The 21,910-nt window shown below is 37.9% G+C and overlaps 1 protein-coding gene and 1 long non-coding RNA gene across 2 annotated transcripts; one reads left to right on the forward strand and one right to left on the reverse strand.

Moving 5' to 3' along the window:
- Positions 1-29: 29 nt before the first annotated feature.
- Positions 30-20,307, reverse strand: LOC145134709 (pleiotropic drug resistance protein 2-like). The gene is made up of 19 exons (XM_079069550.1): positions 20,107-20,307; positions 19,056-19,442; positions 18,855-18,975; positions 18,665-18,753; positions 18,193-18,568; positions 18,022-18,112; positions 16,878-17,939; positions 16,696-16,799; positions 16,456-16,621; positions 16,295-16,369; positions 16,094-16,203; positions 15,692-16,024; positions 1,684-1,974; positions 1,512-1,595; positions 1,283-1,416; positions 971-1,198; positions 715-886; positions 388-642; positions 30-300 (listed from the first exon to the last, which is right to left on the reverse strand). The coding sequence occupies exons 2-19, from the start codon at positions 19,421-19,423 to the stop codon at positions 31-33; spliced, it is 4,329 nt and encodes a 1,442-aa protein (XP_078925676.1). The 5' UTR covers positions 19,424-19,442; positions 20,107-20,307; the 3' UTR covers position 30.
- A 364-nt stretch (positions 20,308-20,671) lies between these two features.
- Positions 20,672-21,222, forward strand: LOC145134464 (uncharacterized). The gene is made up of 2 exons (XR_013719162.1): positions 20,672-20,796; positions 20,925-21,222. It is a non-coding gene; the product is annotated as an uncharacterized LOC145134464 (long non-coding RNA).
- Positions 21,223-21,910: the final 688 nt, after the last annotated feature.

Below are 21,910 nucleotides of genomic sequence, written 5' to 3' on the forward strand. Positions count from 1 at the left end.
TGGTACACATATTTTGCAAATGTGTCATATCTATCGTTTTTGAAAATTAAGAAATTTGATTCCACAAGCAAAGACAATAAAGAAGAGAACAACCCAAAGAACATGAGCCATTGCAACATACGGAAGAAAATCATAATCATATCCCAAGAAACTCTTGATGAACACCTTCACAGACATGGAACCAGCTCCAGGAACTTCAACAAGGTTCTCATTTTCACCAACTTGAGATGTAATAAGCCCATACAGAGTCCATGCCACTGGAGAACCCCAGTAATACCACCTCCACCATATCGGAATTTGCTGCAAATTAATTAATATTCCTTCATTTGTCACATTTTTCTTCACAAATTTAGGGTTTTAACTTGTAATAAGTTAGTGTTGACTTACTGTTCTAGGGATAAGGAAGCCAGAGAACAAGTTCCAGAAACTGAGGAAGAAGGACATGGTAATGGCAGCTATGTGGTAGTTTGGAGTGAGGGCTACAAGCATCATCCCGTATAATGTGAAGTAAGTGAAGCACATACACACAAAGAAGTAGAACCAAAAGAACTTTCTAGCTGACCATGCGAATCCAATCATCAAGAAAAGTAGAAGACTGTAAATGAACGTTTGAATGCAAACATAAGTCACCTCGATTGCAACCTGAAAAGTTATAAAGAGATCATTAAATTTAAAATCAATCAAAACAAATTTAACTCTAATTGTTGTTATTACCTGAGCAAATGCATATGGGAGTGGCGAATACATCCCTGCAGCTTTTTCGCGATAGAAAACGGTTCTTTCAATGGATACCACAGCTTGTACAGAAGAAGTATTGGTTCCTCCAAGAAACATAACAGCAGCATACATTGCTCCCAACATGTTCATCAGATCTTGTTGCCGACTCCTGTCAAGAAAATTAATTAAAACCCATCATCATCTATATACAAAAAAAGAAAAAAACTTTAAATTCTTGATGTTTATTGCTTACGTTTGTTGGCCTTTGTTCCAGAAGATTATCCCGAAAATAATCCCGATTATGGTTGTCATCAAGAACCGAACAACATTGTATTGTGGATGCCTCCAGTAGGACAAACGTTGTTTCCAAAAACAGGCCTTGTATTGTGTGAAAAACGATTGTGAGTACTTTGTCTTAAAATGGAGGTCTTGGGATCCTGGTGCTGGTGTGCTCAGCTCCTTTATGAGCTCCTGGTTCCTCCTGTTTAACAGATTGAGGCTTAATCATCTGATCTGAAATGTGAGAAAGTAGGGTTGAAGATATAGGTTTGGATCGAATACATACCTATACAGTTCTGAATTAGCATAGATTGTTGCAAAATCAATACCAAGATGAGCTTCAACCATGGAAGAACTGACATCAAGCATCCATGTCGCTGGATTTTGACCATCTTTTATCTCGGTAACCCCTGGAATTGACTGAAAAATATATAGGAGGATGAAGGTGCAAAGAGAGATAAGAAGATGGAGCTTTTTTGAGGTGTTGCAAATGTTAAAGGGTACAATACACTCACTTGGAAGTATTCGATTAGTAGGTCAGAATGGTGTCCGAGAGGTCCAGCGTAAATAACCTGACCACCTCTTTTCATCAACAAAAGCTGCAACATATTTATCAAAATTAATTTTAGCAAGTTTTAATTAATTAATAGAAAGTTAAATTAATGACAAGATGTAGTGTTGATTTACCTCATCAAACGCTTCAAAAATGTCGATGCTTGGTTGGTGAATCGTGCAGACAACTGTTCTACCTGTATCAACCGTGTTCCTGACTGTTCGCATGACAATGGCTGCAGCCCTTGCATCGAGCCCTGATGTGGGCTCGTCCATGAAGATAATACAAGGATTAGCAACCAACTCAACGGCTATTGTGAGTCTCTTTCTTTGTTCAGTCGAGAGACCATCTACACCTGGAAGCCCGACTAGCGAATTCCTTATAGAATTTAACTCGATCAAATTCATAACTTCCTCCACAAACATCTGCACAATTGGTTTAAAACATATATCTAAAAGTATTGATAGTGTATAATTCTTGATGATCTATCACTATACAAATCCCATCATATATATTGGGTATGAGAGGCCTTTAGTGAAGATGTTTGCATATTGCTACCGTGATGGTACATGGAGAACTCTAACTTGACTACTGGCAATTCTCTTTCGTATAGAATGAATGTCCATTTCAACATGTTTGTGTTGTAATACTGGGTTGACGGAAAAATATTTTATGCTAACATCCTCTCTAAAAAATGAAAGTTTCTTTTGCCACTTGTCACTCTTACATTAACTTGGACACATGCCATTTTTTGGTATTTTTGAATAAATGTTTTTTCCATTTGTCATTTTCTCATTTTTTATCTTTTCTTAATTAACAAATCAAATTTACACATCAATTTATAATTGCCTTAATTAAAAAGAGTCAATAAATTACAATATTAGTACTTATATATTGTATTTAATATGTTTCCTTTTAAATTCAAATTTTAAATTTTAAATTTCAAATCTAAAATTTCAAATTTAAATAAATTTTTGTTTAAACCTTAATATATATTATTTTTTTTGTTTTACCAAACCCGTATAACATACGGGTCTCACAACTAGTTATCACAATAGAAAAGTGTGGCTCTCGCCTCTCACGATGGGTCACTTATTAGAAATGAGTCATCATAACTACTCGCCATCGGAATAGGCTTTTAAGGCGGCTACCAAGGATGTAGCTCGAATACAAGATTTCATAGCGAACTTGTTTCAGTGACAATGTTAACAACTCCTCAATATTCCACATCGATCTTGATTTCGACAAATTGGGTTGTCTTTTTGAGGATCGTGAGACGAGGTTGTCTACAAAGAAGACACAATAACCGAATGTAGAGGCGTTGAATGACCTATGATAATGCGATGAGACTTCAATGTATCATAGGGTTGTCAATTGGTTTTTAGACGATGACACTTAGTTTTGATTTAGAGTTGACATGAAACTATGACGACTTATACTCAGACATATAGATTTGTTCAATATTGTCTTGTGTGCATTTATTTTGAGATTGAGAGACTGTCATTATGTTGGGTGACTACGATCCTGGGAAAATAGTCGAGTGGACCTAGATTGGCCATTAAAAATTCTAATCTTAATTTAAAGATAAGTGAGAGACTGAGAGGCATAAGAGTTCTGAGGACGTAGTTAAGATTGTAGTTGATCTCTTATGGATAGAGCTAATGATTCGATAAGTTATGTCAACATACATGATTAGATAAGTTATGTTATTTTCCCCAAAGATATATACATAAAGAGTGGATAGAGCTAATGATGGCAAAAAAAAAATTGTTCTTAGTACCATGATCTTGGCACATGTTTGAGTCCAAATAAGGATTTTTAAGGAAAAAACATAGTGCAAATTAGCTTGGTCTTTCAACTCGACTCGTCGGTGCATATATATTGTAACCTAAAGATGGTAGTGTAAGAATGTTTTTTTACATCGAGTTGATGGATCAAACATTTTCACGAGAGAAAGATAATTAGGTGCCATTAGCAACAAGAAGAGCTTTATGTCGTTTTAAGAACCATCAAATTGGAATTTATGATTAAATAACCACAGGAAACATATGAAATTCATATTATACCATAAGCCCAAGTATAGAACTTACTCCTAAAAACCATCTTGTAGGAGGAAGGGACACCTAGAATTATAAGCCATCAACTTAATTTACTTCCGGACGACGTGGAATCGTAACAACACCCTATCCTTTGAAGAGCCAATGCCCTTGTTGGTCAAGGTTATCACCGTCCAATCCACTACTCCATAGACCACCACTCCGAGTCATTGTTGGTCATAACTACGTTGGTCACGGTTGGTACCCCTCTTTTCAAGACCAAACCATCACTCTGTAGGCCACCACTCCAAATGTTGAAACCCCGAAAGATGAGGATGGATCCAATTAATACTAATTGATATGAATTCATCCCATACTAGACCTATATCATGCCATAAGCCTAAGTGTAGAACTCACTCCCAAAAGACAACTTATAGGAGGAGGCTACACCTAGACTTATAAGCCACCAACTTAATTTACTTTCGGACGATGTGGGATCGTAACATAGGGTAGATTAAGATGTATTGGTGTAGCTAGTTGTTTAGGAATATGGGTTAGAAGGGGGATGTGGTGGTGGTTGCGAGGCCATATGGGGGTACACAATAATGCGACATTTTTTTTAAGGTGAAGGAGGTTTGAGTATGTGGGTCATCTAGTATTGAGTATCACTAAGTTGTGTTTTGGAGAAAGGGCAGTTGTATTCATCGAAGATGACATGGCGGAAAATGAATGTGAACAAGAATAGATTGAGGGTGAAAATATCTTATTGATTATATATTTTACAAGGATGTTGTAGACGACTATATATAGAGGCAGGATCCCTAGACCAAGGAAACCCTACAAGCCTATGGGCTAACTAGGCCTAAAACTAATATATAAAATATTTACAATCTAACACTCACCCTCAATTTGGATCATAGATATTAATCATGCCAGACTTGTTACAAATAACAGAGATTCGCGAACCAGGTAAAGGTTTGGTGAAGACATCAGCTAGTTGACTTCTTGTTCGAACATGGGGAGTGGAGATGGTCCAATCTTCTAGCTTTTCACATGTGAAATAACAATCTCCTTCGATAATTTTAGTCCTTTCGTGAAAAATGAGATTGTTTGCAATATGAATAACCACCTTATTATCACAATACAAGTTCATTGGTTTTGATTGAGCAAAACTAAGTTCATCCAACAGATTTCGTACACATATCAACTCGTATGTAGTCTGAGCCATAGCCCGAATTATGCACTTGACCATGAAACAATATTCTGTTTCTTACTTTTCCATGAAACTAGATTCCCTCCGACAAACACACGATAGCTTGTAGTAGACCGTCTATTTGTAGGATCCCCATTATAGTCGGCATTGGTGAACCCTTCGATGACATGATGACCGTGATTTTGAATAGGATGCCATGAACAGGAGTAACCTTTAGGTACTTCAGAATATGACTAACTGCATCCCAATGATAGGTTCGTGGAGATGACATAAACTGACTTACAACACTCACCGAAAAAGTAATGCATGGATGTGTAATCGTCAGAATTCTTTTGTATTTCTCTAGATTCTTAAGTGGATCTCCTTCATCTGCTTTCAATTTCATATTTGGAATCATTAGAGACTCGCAAGGTTCTATTTCAATCATCATGTAATCCTTCAAAATATCCGAGCAATATTTCCGCTAAGACATTAGATCCCTTTTCGAGTACGAGAGACTTTAATTCCCAAAAAATATTTTAAAGGGCCTAGGTCCTTTGTTTGAAACTGAGATGCAAGGAAATCTTTCAGCTTCATGATCCCAATTCCATCACTTTCAGTATTCACAATGTCATCAATATATACCACTAAAAAAATGCATCCGGAAGACAATGAAACATAGAACACATAATGATCATAAAAGCTTTTTCATATCCAAACTGTGTCACCACAACACTAAACTGTCCGAAAAAGGTCCGAGGGGATTGCTTTAAACCATACAACGATTTACATAATTTACAACTCTGCCATACTCCCCTTGAGAAAAAAACTCAAGTGGTTGCTCCATATAAACTTCCTTATGTAAATCACCATGCAAGAAGGCATTCTTCACATCCAGTTGACGAAGGGATCAATCATAAGTAGCAGCTAATGAAATGAACAATCAGATGGAAGATACCTTAGCAACATGAGAAAATGTCTCAGAGTAGTCTATCCCATAAGTTTGAGCATATCCTTTTGCAACAAACCGTGCTTCAGACGAGCTACACATCCGTCTGGATTGACTTTCACAGTGAATACCCATTTACAACCTATTGCCTTATGTAAGTCTACTATCCCATATATTATTATGATCGAGAGCATTGATCTCATCAAGCATAGAATCCTTCCATCCAAAATGGTTCAAAGCTTCACCAACCATTCTAGGAATAGATATATTATCAAGCGTAGAGATTATCGCGTGTGAAGTTGAAGATAGTTTACCATAGGAAACAAAAGATGATATAAGGATAAGTACATGAACACTTCCCTTTCCTTAAGAAAATGGGAATATCAAGGTCAGGATCTTGTTTATCGGAAGATGGTGGATCACTCGTAGCAGGAGGATCATCAATACTTGGTCTTACAGGTGAAGATGGTATCGGATCGGGAGCTGATGTAAGTGGTCGCTTCCTACTATACACATGAATTACTGGCGGCCTTACAGGCTCTGATGGTTTCTCAGAGTTAGATGGCATGGGAGACTCTACAGTCGAATTAATAGGTATAATGTATACCAACAAATCATCATTACATCCTTGATTATGGGTGCTAGTCACCAGAAAGAAGGATACTTTATCTAGAAAACTAACATCTCGTGAAATAATATAATGACCGAGTGTAGGAGAAAAACACCTATAACCTTTCTGAAGGCAAGAATATCCAAGGAAAACACACTTAAGGCACTTCAGATCTAATTTGCTGATCTGAAGTCGAGAATCTCAAACAAAATAACTACAACCAAATATCTTTGGTTCAACATGGAATAGATGTTTATTACAGATTAAAACAGAAAATGGAATATCACCATCAAGAACTGCAGATGGAATACAGTTGATGAGAAAATAGGCAGTAAAGACTGCATCATCCCAAAATGCTTTTGGAACGGTCATCTGAAATAATTGTGCTCGACATACTTCAAGAAGGTGACGATTTTTTTCGTTCAACAACACCATTTTGGGCAGGTGTATAAACACAAGAAGATTCATGGAGAATACCTTGCTGAAACATGTATGATCGAAAGATTTCAGAGGTGTATTCTTTTTCATGATCAATATGCAAAGTTTTCACATAGACACTAAATTGTATTTTAATCTCAGCAACAAATGAACAAAAATGGGTGAATACCTTGGAGCGATTTTTCATAGTAAACCAATTCAAAATGGGGATGTAGCTCGTTTATTAGCTCTAGGGCTCAAGTGAACACACTGATGTTTAGCAAATTGACACAACTCACACTTTAGGGATTATAAATGACTAAATTGGGGATATAATTTCTTCAAACTTTGAAGAGATGGATTACCTAAACGAAAACGTAATTCAAACGGAGATAATGACATCAATCTTACTAGGGATTTCAATATCTCAGGTTCAAATAATTTTACTGACTAATAGCAAATTAAACGAGAAATTTGTGAGGCTTAACACAGAAGATAATGAAATAAATGGGGCAAATCAACTATGACAGATCCTAGAACTTATAACTTGAGGGGTACCATCGACAATGGTAACATTGGATGTCGATGTATGAGTATGGAATTCAGACAGAAGATGATGATTGTCTGTCATGTGATCTGAAGCACATGAATCGATGACCCATTTGGAAGCAGGAGATAACAAACATTTAGTAGAATTGTCTCAGCAAAAGCGGCCACCGGCGAATGTAAGTTTTTTCATCTAAAAAATCGAGCATTCTCTTTCGCAGATATAGTAACAGAACCAAAACCAAAAGTAGAACTAGAAGCAGTAATTTCAATCATAATATCAGAAACAAAACCAGAATTAGGAATTTCTTCTTGATTCACAATCATTTTTTTTCAAGGATCGGGACTCCACACGCGTAGACAAAAGAACCATCTCACACGGTGCTGAAGAACTTAGAAACAGAACACTCACAGGGTGCCCTAATTAGAAAACTCATAACCAGTGAACAATAATTGCCAACTGGTGCTTAACATAAAAAACCCCAACCCTAAACTTCGCTCTAATACCATGTAAACAAGAAAAGATTGAGGGTGAAAATATCTTATTAATTGTATATTTTACAAGGATGTGGTACAATATATATAGAGGCAGGATCCTAGAGCAAAGAAACCCTACGAGTCCATGGGCTAACCAGGCCTAAAACAAATATATAAAATATTTACAATCTAACAAATATATTATGGGTTCTTGGCTCATATCATTTGTATGCTCGATAATTTTTCAGGTAACCGAGGAAAACACAAGGAATAGAATAGGGTTATAGTTTGTTAATGACACGGGAGGAGAAGAATAGATAACATAAGGGAAGAGTAGGTAGAATAAGATACCAATGACCAGAAGAAGGTTAGAGTAGGGACGATTTTGTTCGATAGAGGATGTAACTTTCTTGAGATCTTGGTGCACTATTGAGCAAGGTTCTGAAAATCGTTCGGTACTAGCTCAACGGTCGATTGGCGATAAACGATTAATCGGACTAGGCGGGGATTAATCGGGGACCCTAAAACATTAATAAAATTATTTAAAAAATTGATATATATCCTAAAAAATAGGTATTTGAAAATTTAATATTTTTAAATTTTGAAATTTTGAAAAATTTAGTATAATATTTTAAAATTTGAATACTTAAAAATTTGAAATTTCAAAATTTTGGTGTAATATTTGAAAATTAAAAAATTTGAATTTTTTAAATATTTCCCGCCTATGACCGTTGAGGACCGCCAATGACCGCCAAGTCCGAGTTTAACAAATTTTAACCAATTTCCGCCAAGCACCCTAATCATAATCGGCTCAAGGTTGCCAAACGTTTAATCACCGATTAATCGGCTGTCAAAGCCGATTTCTGCAACACTGCTATTAAGAGGTAGATAGAGAGGCATAGGAAAGGAGAGTCTGGGTGGTAAGGGCGGTAAGGGTTCATAATTTAAGTTTGACCTTGGTATCTTTTTCTATGGAATGAGGAGTATAAGGATAGGAGAAATAGAAAGTTACCCCGTTTTTACGCACAAGATTCATGGAATCAGGTGTTGTTAGATTCAAGACCATTATTGCATTAGGGGATTTAATGTATATATTTTGTTGTCAAAATAAGTCTTAACAAAGTTTTGGAAAATCAAAAATTTAGAGGAGAGTAGACTTGTAATTTGTGTGTGAGAGAGAATGAACATAGAAAATTAGTGTAGTCATTTAGAAATAAGACTTAATATATTTATTTCTGACGAAACATGTGACTAGGATGTCCACACATCAATATGAAAAATATCAAAAGGCATAGATGTGATGTAGTCGATGGACTAAATGAGAATTTTATTTGTTTCTCAAAAGTGCAAGATTGATGTATGGCAAGACAAAATGTATTCATTAGATGAAATAGGTTTATTCAATTTAAGAACACAAATATAGAATTGTTGGGGTGGCATAATCGATCGTGCCAAAAGTTTGGGGAGATGATGATAAAAATTATTGGGATGAAATGGGCTTAGTTGTGATTTCCACAACCATAACTTCGACCCTTAGAGCTGGTATTCAAGGAGGCGCTATGTTTTGGCCACATAGTGGAAGAAACCAAGGTGGACATACTTGAAAGAGACTATTGAGAGTTTTTGGTTTCTACAAGAGTAAGCATGGAATGTGCTTAGTGGAATGGATGTAAATGGTCGTCAATGGATGGTGTCGCAGCGACACCATCGTAGGATTCACTAAGACCGACAACGAGTTGTAGTACTAGACATTCGTTGGAGACTCGGGATCCTATGTTGGCAAGTCGGTCGACGAGAAGTTTAAGGGCTTGATAGCAGGGTAAAGTATTAGACTAGTATCTCATAGTCTCTCCCATGGTTAAAAGGCGGTGGAGTTGGGCTTGAGGATAATGTGTAGTAGATCCTGAGAGATAGTCTCGTAGATCTACTTGAGGACCATGAAGTCATGTTTGTTCCATATTTCATGGGCATCGACGACGGCATGAGGTTTGGTTGTGCGATGAAAGTAGTTTATCACTTCATAGACACGCACATGGATCTTGATCGTGTTGGGGTTGAAACACACTTTTATTCAGAACTAGAACAAAAGAGAAGAGCTTACACGCTCAATATTACAAGAAAAAGAAACAACCCTCTAATACTCACTCTAAGTATTACACAGTACACTCTGTTTTGTGGTGTCTTACAACTGAGGTTAGAGCCTCTATTTATACTTAAACAAGCCTACAATTACTACTGCTACCATTTATTGTGTTCATTATGTGAACATACGACGTTGCCATTTGAGTTCTTATTGTCAACAAAGGAGGGATTCATTTGTCAACTAAAGAGGGTGGTACAGCTACTCATGGCAGGTTCACACCCAAGTAGGTTTACACTCACATTCTCCCCCTTAAACCTAACTTGGCTCGAGATTCGTCACTCCGATCATGTTTCGCATTTCACCATGTTTCACGTATGCTAAAGCCTTTGTAAAGATGTCCGCCCGTTGATCCTTCGAGTTGACATATTCCACTATAATTTGCCCACGTTCAACACATTCTCGTATGAAGTGATAACGAATGTCAATGTGTTTGCTTCGACCATGAAACACAGGATTTTTCATCAATGCGATTGCTGACTTGTTATCGACATATAAGGTGATAGGCATAATATGATGTCCCGTGAGCTCCTTCACGAGATTAGCAAGCCAAATGGCTTGACATGCTGCTGTTGTAGCTGCCATGAACTCGGCTTCACACGTGGACAAAGCAACAGTCTTTTGCTTTTGGGATTGCCAAGTTATCGCATTCCTTCCCAGATAGAAAATCATTCCACTTGTGCTCTTGCTATCAACAGGGTCACCTCCAAGATCACTATCGGTAAAACCAACCAAATCTTCAATTTCACGACCTCTTCCATGGTTGATTCCATAATCAACGGTTCCTTTTACGTATCGCAAGATGTGTTTCACAACTTGGAAATGCAAAGTGGTCGGTTCCTCCATGAAACGACTTGCAATTCCAACCGAAAATGACAGGTCTGGTCGAGTGTGAGTCAAGTACCTCAAACAACCTACCACTCGCCTATATTCAGTTGGATCAACTTTTTCACCATCTTCATCCTTCTTAACCTTCAACTTAGGTTCCATTGGTGACGTTGTCGGATTGCAATCCAGCAACCCAAATTGCTCTAAAATCTTCTTTGCATAAGCCGTTTGTCGCAAAGATATTCCCCACTTCTTTTGCGAAACTTCGATTCCAAGGTAGTAAGAAAGTAATCCCAAGTCACTCATTTCGAATTCTTTCTTCATTTGTTCTTTGAATTCGACAACATCATTAGTGTTCGACCCGGTAATGATCAAGTCATCAACATAGACACCAACAATAAGAATTTTGTCTTTTGAGTTCCTTTTGTAAACAGCTGGGTCTTGTGAACTTTTTGTAAAACCAAGCCTTTTTAAGCTTTTATCCAAACGAATGTTCCAAGCTCGAGGAGCTTGTCGTAGACCATAAAGAGCTTTATAAAGCTTGAACACCTTGTGACTGTTTGCTTTATCAACATATCCTTCTGGTTGGGTGACATAAACCTCCTCTTTGAGATCTCCATTGAGAAAAGCCGATTTGACATCGAGATGGTGGACAAACCACCCATGTTGAGCTGCTAAGGCAAGAATGAGCCTTACGGTGTCAAGTCGTGCTACCGGTGCAAAAACTTCATCAAAGTCGACTCCTTCCTTTTGTACAAATCCTTTTGCTACAAGTCGAGCTTTATGCTTCACCACTTTTCCCAAGTTGTCTTTCTTCACTTTAAACACCCATTTCAAACCGATTGCTTTGTGTCCGGGTGGCAAATCGGTAAGTTGCCATGTCTTGTTCTTCTCGATTGCATCCAACTCTGTTTGCATAGCCTCCTGCCATGCCTTAGAGGTTACCGCCTCTTTAAAATTCAAGGGTTGATCCGCTGCAATCATCAACAATTCTCCGGGTTCAAGGAACACAAGGTTTCAGAATAAATATCGGTTAACGGACGCAATCCCCTTGGCCTAATCTCACTAGAAGGGCTTTCCATATGGGGCGAGGTTGAAGAAAACGGGGCTGAGACAGGAGTATGTGGAACTGGTTCAGGCTCGTCAAATTCAGCATATGGTTGTCCAACTTGGATAGCATCGATTCCTGGGCTGTTTGGTTGTTCCGGATTGATTTCGGGGTCATTTTGAGGTGTTTCGAGGTGTATTTGGGGTTGTGGTTCAATTATGGTAAAGGTCTTAGGAGTCGCCATCTCTTCTTCTTTGTTTTTGTACCAATTCCATTCTTCTTTTTCGTCAAAAACAACATCGCGACTAACTCGCAACTTTCGGTCTTGTGGATCAAACAAACGGTTGCCTTTAGTTCCATCTTCCACACCTAAATACACCATCTTCTTACTTCGATCATCAAGCTTCTTCAAGTGACCACCTACAAGTTTAGCAAAAGCAACACAACCAAAAACTTTTAGATGTTCAAGGTTGGGCTTTTTGCCAAACCATGTTTCATAAGGCGTCTTGTCGGGAAGTACTTTTGTTGGCAGGCGGTTGAGAAGATAAACTGCATGTCTAACCGCTTCTCCCCAAAACTCTCCCGGAACATTTCTACCTTTGAGCAGACTTCTTGCCATGTCCATAACGGTCCGATTTCGCCTTTCTACAACTCCGTTCTGTTGAGGCGAATATGGTGTCGTAAGATGCCTTTGAATACCATTTTCTTCACAAAATAATGAGAATTCTTTTGAAGTGAACTCTCCCCTTCGGTCAGTTCGAAGTGTCTTTATTTGATAACCCGAATTCTTTTCAACCATCAACTTGAACCGTTTGAAAGCGCTCAAGGCTTGAGACTTCTCCGATAGCATGTAAACCCACATCCACCGGCTAAAATCGTCTACTAAAAGGAGAAAATATTTACTCCCTCCAACAGACGTAGGTGTGATCGGACCACATAAGTCCGCATGAACAAGTTGTAGAGGTTTTTGAGCTCGAAAAACTGCATGATCCGGGAAAGGAATTCGGGTTTGTTTGGAAAGAACGCACCCTTCACATACTTGGTTTGGGTGCTCAATCTTTGGGACTCCGATTGTCATATTCTTTTCGGACAACTTCTTTAAGGCGAGAAAGTTAACATGATCGAGTCTAGAATGCCATATCCAAGCTGGTTCGTCTTTTGTTGCTAAAAGACAAGTCGGTCTACCGGTCCTTAAAGGAGTTTTATATAACCGGTTTGGGGATCGTTTAACTCTCAAAAGTAGAGTTTTGTTTCTGTCAAACAATGTCAGATCCGACCCATCCATTATGACCTGACTCCCTTCCTCCGTCATTTGTCCAAGACTAATAATAATGTTTTTTAGACTTGGAATGAAATATACCTCATTAAGGAGTCTTTGGTCGCCATTTTTGCTATCGAATAAAATCGACCCTTTTCCCAAAATAACGACGGTCGAACCATCCCCAAATTTCACATGGCCCGTAACGTGCTCATCTAGTTCCCGAAACTTTGAGCGGTCTCCAGTCATGTGATTGCTAGCACCGTTGTCGAGATACCATACCTCAGACTCGACTCGACTTTCTCCCGATGCAAGAAGATTAACACAAATCTTCTCTCTTAGAGACACTTTTTTGTGTGCATATTCTTGTGAGGTTGCCATCATTAAAATAGGCTCTTCTTCGTTGGCTTGAGTGAGGTTTGCCTCCTCACCTCGATTCTTGTTTGGACACTCCGAAGCATAATGACCAAATTGTTCACAAGTAAAACATTTGATTTTACTTTTATCCTTTCGAGAAGGATTATGGTCATTCCGATTTGTATTGTACTCGCGACCACCTCCTTGGCCACGTCCACGACCTCGACCTCGTCCCCGGCCTCGGTTACCATGTCCTCCTCGTCCTCTTGAAGTGTTTGACGAGTTTCTCTCGCCAGTTTGCTTCGAACGAGATGCCCACTCGGCATGTGTAAGCAATAGAGAAGGTCCTTCTTCTTTTTCTCCATAGCTTCGAAGTCTCTCTTCATGGGTCTTAAGACGACCCACAACTTCTTCCACCGTCATATTCTTCAAATCTCCGAATTGCTCGATCGATGTTACGATTTGTATAAATCGTATCGGTACGGCTCGCAAAAACTTCTTCACAACCGTAATTTCTTCAATCTTTTCACCAAGAGATCGAATACCGGTTACGATAGTATTCAATCTCATGGAAAAATCATCTACCGATTCACTGTCTTTCATCCGGATCACCTCGAAGTCACTTCTCAAGGTTTGAGCTTTAGCCTCCTTGACCCGATCGGCTCCCATGTGCATCATCTTGAGCGTTTCCCATGCTTCTTTAGCTATGTCCTTCTCAGCTAACATCAGAAGTACGTCCTCTGGAATTGCTTGATAAATAGCCGCAAGAGCCATCCGATCTTTACGTTCATCCGTTTCTGCATTTTTAATTACATCCCATACTCCTTGTGCTTGTAAATTCACTCGCATTTTTATGGCCCACACCGCGTAGTTCATCTTCGTGAGCATTGGATAGTGTAACGTAACGCTACCGTCTTTCCCGGTCCTTTGAAAACTTTCAACTCCGGCTTGAGAAGATGACGAGGTTGGTGTAGTCATTCTTGGCATATACTTGGGCATACACGAGTAAGAATATTTTTTTTTTTTTTTGAAGTACGGGGACCAATATGAACTTTTCAGAAGTTCAGGGGGCAAACAGAACTTTTACAGAAGTAAAACAGGGGCTAAATTGAAATTTTTCTGAAAAACGGGACCAAAATTGTAATTTTTCTGAAAAACAGGGGCTAAATTGCACTTTCCGGAAAAACAGGGGCTAAACTGTAATTTCCAGAACTTTGGTCAGCTGCTGACGTCACTGCTGATGTCACTGCTACAGTGCTGCTACAGTACCTGCTACAGTGTCGTCTTCTCCGGCGAACCCTGGTTTTTCCGGCGACTTTTCCGGCAGATTTGACCAACTTTGATCGGTGATTTGGAGGCCTTCCGGTGGTCAAAAAATTTAAAAAAAAATATATTTTCGGAATCCTCAGAACGAGACCTTTCCAACGGTGTACTCCGAAATTGTTTTTGAGACAAAAAAATTTCGACCAAAAAACAGAGAATGCTTCCCCCGGAGCTTAACCAAGCTCTGATACCACTTGTTGGGGTTGAAACACACTTTTATTCAGAACTAGAACAAAAGAGAAGAGCTTACACGCTCAATATTACAAGAAAAAGAAACAACCCTCTAATACTCACTCTAAGTATTACACAGTACACTCTCTGTTTTGTGGTGTCTTACAACTGAGGTTAGAGCCTCTATTTATACTTAAACAAGCCTACAATTACTACTGCTACCATTTATTGTGTTCATTATGTGAACATACGAAGTTGCCATTTGAGTTCTTATTGTCAACAAAGGAGGGATTCATTTGTCAACTAAAGAGGGTGGTACAGCTACTCATGGCAGGTTCACACCCAAGTAGGTTTACACTCACAGATCGGTTCATACCATGTCGAGTACCCAACGTTCTTGACATCGAGTGTTATGGGATGAAATTTCTGATGTTCGTGATGCCTAGGGCGGAGTGGAATATGGTTTTTGATTGGCTAGATCCGGCCATTGTTCCATCCAGGAATGAGAGAATATAGGGGAAGGGGGGGGGGGGGGGGGGCAACGATGACGGGTTGTTTTTAGGAAAGAGGCTCCCACACTATGATAGTAGATAATTTGCGATGATCTATTCGTTAACACAACCCGACATATATATAAAGTGTACAAGGATAACTATGGGAATTAGCTTACCATATTTCCAACAAATATAAAACAAAATTCCTAAAATATGGGTTATTAGTTCGGCTATTAACTATTAATTAAAACAAGTTATAATCAATTTGTAAAACAAAAATCGGGAGAAAACCTTACGTGTCGTGATTCATGAGTTACATCAGGAGGGAGACGAAGCCATGCAGAATACACAAGAGATTCATAAACTGTAACGTGTGGAGAATGGATATCATTTTGTTCACAGTATCCGCTGACACGAGCAAATGTTGCTTGATTCTTAGGGTAACCGGAAATGCTGATATTCCCTTCAATGTAGCCACCAGTCTTTCTTCCGGCTAAAACATCCATCAAAGTAGTCTTTCCGGCACCACTAACACCAACTAAAGCTGTCAAAATACCTGGTCTAAAGGCACCACTTACATCTCGTAGAAGTTGTAGATGATCATCCTCGAGTCCTTGAGCTTTCATTTCCTGAGAAACATGACGACCTTTATATTTTTATCTTCGCTACAAATAAATGGTTAAAACGATGGGACTTACTGCAGGCATGTCTACATAGTAATTGACATGATTAAATGCAAGTGACAATGGCTTAAATGGAAGCACCATTCCTTTCCTTTTAGACCCATTTGCCTTCCTTCTTGACATTTCTGTACCTCAAAACAATAAGATTTCATTAGAGCATATTAACCGATGTGAAAGAGAATGCAATTCATTTCATCCTTGAAAGAGAAAAAGAACCTTGGTCTGTGGGTGATGTTGGGAGCTGAATTTCTTCATCTTCAGTTGGAACAACAGTTTTTGAATCTTTAAGAGCTGCATTTTGTGTCAATCATACATTACATCAATCAAGAACTTCCACCGGAAATCCGAAAACATAAAACATAAAAACATGAACTTACGATTCAAGTAAGTGAGTGCTAAAATGAAGAAGATAGTAAAGAGCAGTGAATACGCACAGAGTGCACCAACACAAACCCAAAACATATAGTCGTTCATGAACATGCCTCTTGAACTAAGAAGAACCTTTCCTACGGTAGGTTCATTAATTCGTGGGTCAGGATTCGGCTGTATCATAATAACCAAAAATCAAATCAATGCAAATAACATAACTTCAGTCAATAAGGTTCAGTTAAGCTCACAGTGTTCCATCTATCGTCTAAAAACTCATTGAGCATGATGGCATTCTGTCCATACATCATGGGTGAAGCGTAATAGCCCCATATCATCCATGGCTCAATGTCATCTGTAAGAAATATGAACTTGTTTATATTCAGCAACAAGCTGCATATATCGCCAATAATTAATCTAATTGGCTTCTAACCTTTTGCTACGATGAATCCACCGAACACAAAAACTAATAGCAGTGTAAAGGTACCAAGAGCACTAGCAACCACCTGTATTCTCCCAAGGGAAGCAAGAAATCGAAAGAGACGCAAAGCCATTTGGTGAACGCAGATATAAGCCAAAAGTTGTTTAAAAAACCTGCTAACTGAAGGAGCAAACCCAATGGTGTAATATGTCATAAGAATCCATATGACAGACTCCACGACTGATATGGGAATCTTCAAAAGCCAAATGGGGAGGGCGAACGCCCATGCGGGGTAAAACAAAGAATCTCTTTGTTTGAAGAAGACAGGAAGCCTCATAACTGTGAGCGCCAGCTCAGCAGCACCATTAAACATCACAGTAAGGAGACTAAAGAACAATGCTCCCATATATTTTCCACCATCTCTGAGCTGACCACTTTTCATGGTTGTTCTAAAGAACACAGTGAATGCAAAAATCGACATGACTGTAATCTGAAATGTTTTAAAAATGTACAAGAAGGCGTTGCGCTTCATTAGCAACCATTCTCTTGCTAAATTCACTCTTAGAAGGTCGAAATTTGATATACCATACTTTTCTTTCACCAAAGCAGCACGATGCACACTGGTTTTCTCGTAATTACTTTCAAGATCATGAGAAAGAGCCTCTCCAAGTAAAGATCGACTGAATAGATGAGCGAATTCAGGTGCAGAGATGAAGCGATAGGGTTCATCTTTCTTGAACCAGTACTGTTCTTGATCTTTTCTTGAAGTAACCTCTTGTAAAAAATCTGCTACTCCTTTCCTTTCTGGGCATTTGAATCCCACATTTTCAAAGAACTCAAGAACATAAACACGGGGACCTTGATACACAATTTGACCTTCTGAAAGGAGTATAATGTCATCAAATAACTCGAATGTTTCAGGTGTAGGTTGCAGAAGCGAGACAATCATGGTCACATCCATGATATGAACCATTTGTTTCATATACGTAACAATCTGATAAGTAGTTGAACTATCCAAACCAGTCGAAATTTCATCCATGAAAAATACTTTCGCAGGCCCTACCAGCATTTCTCCTGCAAAAAGACAAAACAAATAACAAGATAATCTTTTAATCTTTGAGAAAATCTAGATCACACGTAAGCATAATTTGCTTACCAGTAGTGACACGTTTCTTCTGGCCACCAGAGATTCCTCTTCGCATCTCGTTACCTACCATGATATCCGCACATATATCTAATCCAAGTATCTGTTCAAAATGGCCTACAATTGTAAATCAGTTGAAGAAGACAGAAGAAAAAACTAAGATTGTGAGCTATATATATACACCTTGAGAACATAATCTGTAACCACGCTTGATTCTTGACAAACCATTGATGTGGCTTTCATGAAAGCATCGATATCAGGGTCTGGTGTAATCCCTGCTATTTTCTCGCGTCTCACAAGTTCAGAAAGAAGGTCGTATCTTGTTCCTACACCAAGGCAACGTCCAGCAAAATCAAACGTCTCCCTAACAGTCATCTCACCATGGTGGACATCGTGTTGTCTGATATATGCACAAGTTCTCTGAGGAATGAACTCGGACATTTTATGGCCACAATAAGTAACTTCTCCTGTTAATGTTAGATCCTTTTCATGTACTCCAGCAAGTGTCTTCAGAAAGGTTGTTTTCCCGGAGCTTGGAGGTCCAAGAAGTAGTGTCATCCTGAAAATGAAAACCTTTTTTTTTTCATTCAGTTTTCTCAGAATATAATGCTTAATTATAAATCTATTTCAAGAACTTCAAAATGTACATACGTACCTCGATGGTCTAACGATTCCACTCACATCTTGCAATATTTTAAGAACTTGTTTGTTGGATGGAACAAGCCTAATGACTTGGAGAAATCCCTATATATTAGAAGCAAAACGAGTAGAAAACTCAATATGCAATTGGCAATCTGTCTAGAATGAACATTAGAGTTTTTAAAATAAAAATAAAAATGGAAAACCTCTATGGCATTAAGGGTGGCATTCAACAAAGTTGGAAGTGCCCTCGACCCTATGAATACATCTCCTTCAATCGATAGATTCTTGTAACGAACTTCAATCTTTGGAGTTTCAATCCCAACCCTGGTTAATTGATATGATGCATGTTAACAAATTCTTGAAATTTTTTCAAGAGAGATACTGATAATGGATTGATAGTTCACCTATCAGTTCTTTCTCGAAGACGACGAAGAAAAGTCTCATTATCTTCTTCGACAATTTTAAGTGCACTCTCCATAGGATGCTTCTTATCCAGAGGACCAGTATTGGGGGTGTGAGTTCTTCCATTGTCAGGAACTTGTTTCAACATTTCTTTCTTTGATCCTTCATAGGTAGGGAGTCTCTCAATGGCAGCAAGTTTGAGTTCATCTTCATCATCTTGTATTCCAGTTTTTTCAAAAGTGTCACCTCCAGGTGCTCCGGCGAAAGCATCTCTAAGGCTAGCTGAAGCCCAGTTCCTACTTGATGCCGATAAACTGAACCTTTGGCTCACTGACCTCGCCATGTCATCTCCGCCATGAGATGCCGTCATCTCTTCCTCCTATCCTCACCTAGAAGTTACCAAGCATGCGGAAATAGATTTACATTTTGTTAGGGAGCGTGATTGGACATGTGCATGTCTTACATGTTCCATCATCTCACCAATTTGCAAATATATTTACAAAGGGTCTTCCCAATCAGTTATTTTTAGACTTTCGGAAAAGTTTAAAACGTTTGTAAACCTCATGTTCAAACTGAGGGGGTGTGTTAAATTACAATAAACCTCATGTTCAAACTGAGGGGGTGTGTTAAATTACAATTTTTGATACTTTTGTCTAGAATAGTGGTCCATATTGTAACTTATTATACTACATATATCATGCAATATTACTCCAGGAGGCTTTTTCCACAATTAACAAAAAGTTATATGCAAAACTCTCTCTACTTAGGTGAAGTTTGTTTTTAGCTTCAAATGTAACTTATAAACATAGTTTTCTTCAGCCAACAAACAAATAATTCTATGGTATAAGGTATAAAAGGCAAAATTCAGTTAACTTCATTCACACCCATATTATCCACATTCACTTAAATGTATGCTGCATGATACACATTGTGCATAGATTATATTATTGGAAAAGAAAAACCGACTTTTCATGGTATTTTAAAACTTTCAAAAAAAACCCCGTTTTGTAAAACTAATAATAAGCATAAGAAAAATGAGGGAAAAATACTTACAGGTCGAAGAAGTCGGAAGTGATTGAGTAGCAAAATGAAATTAATGGCGGATTGCCTGATGAAATTCTGGCTGAATGCTAAGACTGTAAGGATATTTCATTTACTAATCCACGACTCAATGAAATTGTAGGGTTTGTGGAAGAATGATTTGATTAGGGCTTGTTAGGATCGTAAACGTGTTTTGATTCAACAAAAAGAAGATTTCGGATAAGTACGACAACTTGTTGGTTACCTCCAAGAGGAGATATTTAAGGAATAAAATGACCTGTTAAATTCAGTAAAATATTAGACTTTTGTATCAAATATTCACTCATCTATTATAGTTTCAAATTGAATTAACTTTTGTAAGTCTCAATATTAAAATTTAGTAACATATGTTAAATGTCATGTGATTATATGCCCACCAATATATTCCAAATCTGATATCGAAAAAAAAAATGTAACCTTAGTTATCATTTGAAAATTAACTTTTAGCACAACTAATCCATCGTGGGGAGCACTTCTTCGATGACCACATCTTTAAAGTTTGTTCAACCATTAAGGAGTTGGAAGCACTTCTTCAAAGACCACATCTTTAAAGTTTGTTCAACCATTAAGGAGTTGGAGCACTTCTACGTGTTTGGTGGAAGGATGCTCCCATTGACAACGACTCTTTGGACATCGTAGGAGTAAACTCAATCCACAAAAAAGGTAACAGAATGAAAGATATCATGGGTGTGATCTCTAGGGTCTTCTTATGGTCATATGGACATACCGAAACGGTTTGATCTTTAATAGAAAAATGAAAAACTCATATTTTCTTGTTTTTGATGTCAAAGCTTTAGGGTTTTTTTACTTAAAAATAAAGCAAGGGGGATCATTGTCTTGGGACTCATGGGTTGATAATTCGATCTACTGTAGCTTGTAATTCCAACATCTTGTTGTTTTTTTAATAAAATATTGTTGTTAAAAAAAAATTCATCGTCAATGTGTTTGATGTCTTATCGAAAGACCCATATAAGCTACATAGTGTTGGAGATCATTGTCTTGGGACTCATGGGTTGATAATCCGATCTACTGTAGCTTGTAATTCCATCTTCTTGCTGTTTTTTAATAAAGTATTGCTGTTAAAAAAAATCCATCGTCAATGTGTTTGATGTCTTATCGACAGACCCATATAACCTACATAGTGTTACCACGACCTTCGAAACCAATGAAATAACCACATATTTGTCACAAATTAACCATGGATTTTAGTGATGGATTATTAATGGATGCCTAGTTTAGGTGATTAGCAATAGATTTTGAGACATACTCTTTAGCGATAGAAATTTGTCACTATCTATCGCTAATTTGTTTGTTTAAAAAACTTCTAAAATTTACAGATATTTTAGATTTTTCTATAATTAATAAAGAACATTTGCAGTATCAATCAAGGAAAAAGCATAAATTTAGAAAGTTTTCAATACAAATTCTACAACTAGGACCCGAGGGTGGGGGGGAGGGGTGGGGGGGAGGGGAGGGGTCGGGTAGGTTGCCTTCTACATGGCCTTGGCTGAATTGCCTCAAAAGTTCGTTCATTTACTCTTGAAGATGACTTCAGACACTTCATGCTCTCGTCGAAGACGAACTTCCATCTCCCTATGTTTTTTTCTCCTCCCTTTAAAGTCCAGTTTCCAAGTCATACATATACCGACAAAAATATTTAAACAAACATATTCAATAAAGAATATACAGATGAAAATTGTAACATATTTACTTGTTCACCATATATATATATATATATATATATATATATATATATATATATATATATATATATATA

Source organism: Lactuca virosa, chromosome 8, assembly GCF_052849685.1.
Source record: "Lactuca virosa cultivar CGN04683 chromosome 8, Lactuca_virosa_CGN04683_v6, whole genome shotgun sequence".
NCBI lineage: Eukaryota > Viridiplantae > Streptophyta > Magnoliopsida > Asterales > Asteraceae > Lactuca > Lactuca virosa.